General features: G+C 46.8%; 2 protein-coding genes across 2 annotated transcripts; both read left to right on the forward strand.

Annotated features, from left to right (window-relative positions):
* Positions 1-499: 499 nt before the first annotated feature.
* CCR75_003203 (uncharacterized protein) lies at positions 500-5,497 on the forward strand (the record flags this gene model as incomplete). The annotated part of the gene is made up of 3 exons (XM_067961300.1): positions 500-1,229; positions 2,288-3,206; positions 5,470-5,497. 3 exons carry the CDS (start codon positions 500-502, stop codon positions 5,495-5,497), a joined length of 1,677 nt encoding a protein of 558 aa, XP_067818859.1.
* Positions 5,498-5,857: 360 nt separating this feature from the next.
* On the forward strand, positions 5,858-6,571 carry CCR75_003202 (uncharacterized protein; the record flags this gene model as incomplete). Its single annotated transcript, XM_067961299.1, has 1 exon — positions 5,858-6,571. The coding sequence occupies one exon, from the start codon at positions 5,858-5,860 to the stop codon at positions 6,569-6,571; it is 714 nt and encodes a 237-aa protein (XP_067818858.1).
* Between the last annotated feature and the right edge of the window lie 1,099 nt (positions 6,572-7,670).

Below are 7,670 nucleotides of genomic sequence, written 5' to 3' on the forward strand. Positions count from 1 at the left end.
CTCGCTTTGATGCGACGTGTCTCGGTGGCGGGCGGAGCCGCCGCCCCATATTCGTCTCTTTTCTCCTCATTTTGACGGGTTGTGATTATTTTTGTCTCAAACGGCGACGTGTGGTTATTGAAGCATTAAAGGTACACTACTACCATTCTAAATCAGAGATCCTAGGTCTGAATGTCCCTCGTCAATGTTCCAGCTCTATAGGCACTGGATCGAAAATCAAACAAGCTCGATTTGTTCATGGCCTTTAAGCTAGTTAATTGGGCGTCAGAAGTCACAAGTATGCGGTGATTGCTTCGTGTTAGTCGTAGTGCAGTTTCAATAGATACGCCGACACGTCATTATGTGATATACATTTATATGCGCAACGTGTCTCGTAAAAGTTGCGTTCCCATCCCGACCTGATGCCGGGATGATAATCATTTGCAGTGTGCGTTTGGATCTCTTAGACACTACACTCGTGCAATTAAAATATAATCAAATTTGCCATCCAGTTTCAATAATGCAAGCGACGCCTACGAAGCATAATCGGGTGCTAATTGAGCGGCAGCCACTCTCGCGTCGGGCTGCGTCGTCACAGGATCGACCGTTTGCATGTCCAATACCGACATGCACTGGTCGCTTTCATCGCAAATTTACTTTACACGAGCACATGAAGACTCACACTGGCGAGAAGCCACACGAATGCCCTGTAGCAGGCTGCGGCAAACGCTTTAGTACTTCGGGTAACCTCGGGCGACATTATAAGCTCCATGCGGTAGATAAGCTCTGCTGTCCAATGCCGCACTGTTCACGGCAATTTACAAGCCGCCAAAAGCTCTTTCGACACCTCAAGGTTCATGTTGCGAACACGCCACAGACGTGTGACATTCGAGGTTGTGGGAAAACTTTCAGCACCTCTGGAAATTTAACGCGACATCGGCGAACGCGACATGTCGACCGGATGGCGAAAGATTCGCGGAGGTCGCAAACCTTGTTCTTTTCCAAGGAACCTCCTCCGCATCAACAATTGTTCAAGTTCGGACTACCAAGCCGAATAATGCACTACCCCGCCGTATCAGGAGCGATGTTAGTTAAAGGTCCCATATGGTCCGCCGCTCCTGCGTTTGATGCGGTGACCGCGGGACTCGAACCACCTCGCATTTCCGATAAAGACGTGCAAGACTTGTTGGATTTTCTCTTTGTTGAAAACCCTGCTACCGCACCTGATAAATACACGGACAATATCATTCGTTGCGAGCCATTTTTTTGCGGAGACTTTCATTAATGAGATCATGTGTAATTAATGCAAGGGATAAAAGACAGAGCTGAAATACATTTCTTCACCAATTGCAGTATCTCCTACGTTTCTACTACGTAAGACAATCCCTAATAAACACTGGCCTTTGTAGGCGGCGTGTAATTAACAGGATATTTCAAACTGCCGCACAAAGGATGCTCTTTGAAATACCTGCCCATCAATGTTAAACTCTCTGCTCATTAGTCACTTTCCGTGTGGTACAGCGCTGAATGTTTTTGCTATAACGACTACAAATTGATTTAGCAAAGCGCCGTGCTTGGTCCATAGCACAGCGTCTTGGCACCACAATGACTACAGGCGAATGATCATGTCGTCAAGAGTGATATAATGAGCACAATGGAATTGCTCGCCGCCACGATGGTGAATAACGCTTCTAGGAGATTTTAATCAATTTATCAAAGCGTACAAATAGAGCACTCGTGGCATGTGGTCGTACAGCCTGCCATATTGGCAATTAAGAGAGAAAAGGACGACCTTCTATATATACAAACCGTGCTGTCCGATGGCAAGATGACACGTTCTTCTTGCAGCACGCCCATCTCCCAAGATCAAAGGAGCCGGACCGCTATCTATTGCCATTCCAGCTGGTATTTTCGAACATTAACATGCCACGCGTCGCATACATGCAAAGAAAGAGGTTTACAAAGTCCATTCAATCATATTTGACAAGATATGAATTTCGCATCAACTAAAATGTGCGCATAGACCATGCCGCGTCATGACAAACAGCCAGCAAAGCCATAATCACAAAACCACGTGGTGCATCCTATCCCTCGAACCCTACTCACTGTACCAGAAATGGTCTGGACGAGTCCGTTGATGCCGCAAAGGCGAGACACCAAACTGGACAAGCACAGCCTCGATTGTATATTTGATCGCATCAGCTTGTGTCGAACCACCGAGCCACTGTGAAATCAGCAAGAACGGTGGGACGTGTTTGATTCGTCTAAAGCCTTCCTTCTCGCACAACGTACTCGTTGCCAATGCAAGCCATGCTTGGCGACCACGCGCGGGAACCTCCCTTTTACCTCCAACGTAGCACGTCTCTCCAACCTCACCACCACGATGCCACCTCGCATGCCAATCTCCCGACTGGTGCCATTGCCAATCTTGCTCCTGGTGCCGACATCAATTCAAATGCAAGTGTTGTTTCGCGTCGAATGGGCACGTCTCGCCGTGCGGCGCCGTCCGAGGACCGACCATTTTCGTGTCCCGTGCCCAGTTGCGGAGGACGTTTTCATCGTAAATTTACCCTCCATGAGCACCTCAAGACGCATACGGGAGAGCAACCGCATCAATGTCCCGTCGCGGAGTGTGGCAAGCGATTTAGCACGTCAGGCAATTTGGCACGCCATCGTAAGCTTCACGCCATGCGCAAGATCAGCTGCCCTGCCGCCCATTGTACCCGTGTGTTCACGAGTCGCGAAAAACTTGTACCCCATTTGAAGGTACACCTCGCGCGTACCCCCCACACGTGTGATTTTGATGGGTGCGGAAAAACCTTTAGTACCGCAGGGAATTTAACGCGCCACCGCCGTACGCAACACCGCGCAGGCCCTTCGACTCGTCAAGACGAAGTCTCCACTTTAGTTTCGACCTTACCTCGTCCGAAATTCGAGTTCCCAGGTCGTGCGCCACCCCCGACGGGATCGCTACCCATGCGAGGCCTATTGTGGCCATCGCATCCACCCGTGGAACAGCATCATCCTCCCCAGCAGCGCATTCTAGAATCAGACGTGCAGGACCTCTTTGACTGTCTGTTTGTAGAGAATGCGCAAGCTGCTGCAGCGGCACAAGCAAATGGCCACCACAATGTTGCCATCTTTAGGGACAGACTTCCGAAGCTGGAGCACCCACGTGAACACCGGGCCCCGTATCATCATACCCAGGCGCCGTACCTCTCGGCGACGTACGAATTTTAGGCTTTGTAGTGTATACAGCTTCATAGTAGGCGTTTTTTTACGGAACCACTAGTCGTAACCTATCAATTAAATTGGCTTCTCGGAAAACGATAATTTTTAAAAAGCTACTTTTCTTTGCTAGTGCTTGGCTTTTGTTGATTCTCAGTATCACCGCCTACTAGTGACTACTTTTCTCTGCAGTTAAAGCAGCGTACTCGTACTTTTGTGCGAGTATTCAGATTTTATGAGCTTGTGTACGAATTGTTTAGCAGAGCACGAGTGCCTGCTGCATGTTGAAGGCTGTCGTGTGCGCAGCCCTCGTGTGATTGTAGCAAATCTACGCATTCGGGCCTTGTACTAAAAATATTATTTGTTCCCGGAGAGGGTAGGTATTCGGCTTAAGAACTTCTCGCAATTTGGCGATAGGCGGACGTAATCTAAATAAATCGAAATTTCTCATGGCACAGTTGGAAGGTACGAATATTACGGTAGTAAAGCTCGTTTAAGTAATATTTAGGTACTTGTGCTCGAAGATCCAGCATGACCTGCAAGTTGGAAAGAAGCGTTTTTATGTGGGAGTAGAAAATCATCGAGCAATGCACTAGTTCAAGTTTGGGTTTACCCGTTTGAATCTACTGTTTCGTCGGTACAGCTCGTTCGAAGTGCATATTCGTGACATAAGCAAGAGAAGGTAAATAATCAAAAGTGTCGTAGTTGCGACTTGCGTTGGTTTGCAGAATTGTACCACCGTACGGGTATTCAGAGCTTTGAAAGCTCTATGTGAAAGAAAAAGAAGAGCAAGGATGCGCTTTTAGCATGTTCTCTGTGACAACGTCTTCGGTTAAGCCAGTATTATAGCGCGGGTGTTTGCTTTACCTCCGAATATCTTCAATTAGAGGGGTACTCTTTTATCGTATCTTATAAGTATCCGCACAAAGCGTTGTTTAATCAACTTTTGGCACCGGAAACGCAGAGATCGCTGGGCAACGTTTCTTGTTTTTGAATCCGAATAGTTGTAACTATTTAAAAATATATATAGAGACCACGTGTGATCCAAGCTTGCCATCAACGGAGTACTTATGGTAAGCTCATTATTTGAAGTTCCCTTGCTGGTCTTTGACAATAAACTACTGTATCGCGCATTCGATAATGAGCGAAGCCAGTTTATAAAAGTACGCCATTTCAGTGGGTTTATACAGAAAGCACACTTTATAGAGATGACAATGGGGTGCTATTGTGATATTCTTGACATTGTAGCTCTCCGCCTTCGTTTCTTAAAGCATTATATTATCCCAAAACCATATTCTATTTATGCGACAGCCAAGATTACGCAGAGGTGAAGAAGGGCCATTGACGGAACGGCGGCGTAACCTTTTTCTTTTGCGGGAAATTCGCAACCATATGAAACTGGATAGAGTACGTGAACAAATACTCTAGTTTCCATCGTAGTCGAGCTTCTGTTCGCCGACTTGGTCGCTGTTTCAATTTTAAAAGGCTGCTGAACAAAAAGTTTTTGCGATGTTGACTCTTGTATAAGCAATTCCAAAAAACTGTGGCGCTATTATGCATAGAGGTGCCCAGGTAAGAGGCATTATAATGCGGCTTACGGACACAGTATGTACCGTACATGTAAAAACGTGCGGCGACGTTTTTCCCAGGGGTACGTGCATTGGGGTCCGCTTAAGCTTGGATAGACGCGTGAATTTCGTCGCGACGCTAGGACGAGTCATCTGTTGGCGTGTAGCCACCTACCGAATAGATGATTCAAATATTCCGATTTTGAACAAGTCAGTTGTACAGGTGAAAGTAATTCTTAGCACATCAAACAGTTCTTGTCAAGCGTAAGTGTCGATGCAGTAACCGTGAAGTCAGAGGAGCTTCACCAAACGGAAAGCGCTTGTAACTCGTAATAGCAATTTGTCCATCTATTACTACGCTACCTATTGCTTGAAATGTTCTCATCAGAATTCCATTCAAACCGCTGACATCAAAGCATTGAATATATAATCCTCATTGGCGAATTGGATGTCTTCTCGTTTTCCCGATGGTGATGCTTTAATTCAGCAGATGGTATCTTATTGTTGAATACCTAAAAAGCTTGCGCGGAAAAGTAAATGCATGCCGAGTCAATTATTTAAGTATTTCGAGGTGTCCAACCCTCTTCAATTCCACACTCTCATGTTTATGCAAGTCCCACATGGCTTTTGCGAATCGAGCAAAGATCAAGGTCAAGCCAATGTCCACAATTCCTTGATTATTGTGGATTTCAAGAACGTCGCACATTTTCTACGACTCATAACAGTGTGCCCCTTTTTATTGTCGCTTGCGTAAATTGCGTGACAACGCCACGAGCTCACCTTCTTTGCACCCGAGGCGCTAATAGCATGACTGAGACCATTCAAGCTGTGGCGTGGCGCATGGACTGATCAACCAGCTGTACAGACCCTGCAAGTCACAGCGGACCAACAGCAACGGTGCAGTCAATGGACGGGCCGAAAAAGGCAGGGGGGGAGGGCAGGGTCACACACCTTCTGGCGGATACAGAGACAAAAGGACGCCCCAGATGAACTCATTTTTAAACTCGCCTTAAACCTCACAGCGACTTTACCGTCCGTGACAGCTTGCAATATAGCAGCCAAATCCTTCGATTACTAGCACTATGGACCTACTCAAGACATCCGATACCGCCGCAATTAAGGCGCCCATTCCAGAGCGGGAACGTCCATTCCAATGCCCCGTGCCTTCATGCCACGGTCGCTTTCAGCGAAAATTTACGTTGCGAGAGCACATGAAGACGCACACGGGCGAGAAACCGTACCAATGTGCCATTCGGTCGTGTGCCAAGCGCTTTAGCACGTCGGGGAATCTCGCCCGTCACCGCCGTCTTCATTTGCTTAAGAAACTCGAATGTCCCGTGGACGGATGTACACGAATTTTTACCAAATCTGAAAAACTGGCTCGACATCTTCAAAACCACCTTGGGAGTGTGGCCCATATTTGTGTCGTTGAAGGATGCGGAAAAACGTTCAGTACCGCGGGCAATCTCACGCGCCACTTGCGCACGCAACACCCGCCTGGCGCTGTGGCCGCCGCTCGTGCTGCCGCGCCTTCTTATGCGCAAGGTCTGCATGCCCGGCCGAGCCCCCTCTCCGTGTCTGATTACACTTTATGGTCCGTAAGCTCCAATGGCTACTCCGAGCATCATGCATGTGTTCCGAATGCTGCCAACGTATCCGACCACGAGATTCTAGACGTCCTACAGTGCCTATTTGTGGACGAATGCATCCCCAGTTCATCATCACCGGGTCCTCGGGCCCAACCCCAGGAACAGTATCGTCTACAAGTTGACCAGCCCGTGTTACTGTATCTGTAAGCACATGGTATTGGTTTCGGTATCGGTAAACGCGATAGACACATTATAGTTATAGACTGAGGGAAGCCTTGTATATATATTGTACTGCCTAGCAGACACGTGAGTTCAGCCTCATTCAAACCCTACTTAAAAACAATTTACCCCGTTTGGTTACTCTGAGTTTCATATCGACCTAATTTTCCTTGAATGTCGACGTCTAGCTCTCTTAGAGGGGCGGTCCTTCGATCTTTAACCTAATATTTACGAACGAGAGATTGATGATACGATTTACACGCAATTCTTCTCGATCTGCATATCAACGATGCACGATTTTTACAAAGTGCTTCCCCAAAGCGCAACTCTAAGGGAATAGAACGAGTATGCCATTAAAAAGATCATGTCTTGTAACGTTATCAAAAAAAAATTATTTGCAGCCTGAAAAAATGCGCTGGCTGTTTGACAAGCCTACTGCTTAGTGAGCAAGTATTTGTCCCTCGTAACGAGTAATAGGTGCATGCTGATGCTGCGCAGAATCAATAATATCAATTCACACGTGTATCTAGTCGGTTCCGTAGCTTGTATTTGTCAGCTACAGTGGCTCAGTTGTATTTTTTGCAAAGATGTACGAACGCCACGATGCATTCGATTTTAAACATGTCTCCGTGCCAAAGCTGAGATTTGCACCTCATGACTTCGTCATAGACAGATGCGGCCAAGCGATACATTCAAAATGGTATAGTGCATGGACGATTAGACAACTGTATCCGATTCATCCCATTCATACTGTATCCAGTTAGCGAGCTTCTGTCGAGTCCGTTGATAAGTCGTTAAAATGAACTTTAACGATTGCATGACGCTAAAGTTCGGAAGCTGGATCTTGCTGGATGCAACGGCGCGTTTTATGAATAAAAAACAGTCACTTAGACATCTTCAGGTTTGACAAAAATGTTCCCTAGCAGCTGGTTCTTGGTAGTCGGATTAGAGGAGCCTTACTCAACTCGGCCTCGGTCGATTTTGGCTTGATTGAGTATTTAAAACTTCAGTTACCGGCCGAGAGCCATGTGAGAGTCATATAATCACGGCTTTGTTAATTCTTCACCCGCGACAGAGGAATAATTTC

Source organism: Bremia lactucae, linkage group LG6 (genome assembly GCF_004359215.1).
Source record: "Bremia lactucae strain SF5 linkage group LG6, whole genome shotgun sequence".
Classification (NCBI taxonomy): domain Eukaryota; phylum Oomycota; class Peronosporomycetes; order Peronosporales; family Peronosporaceae; genus Bremia; species Bremia lactucae.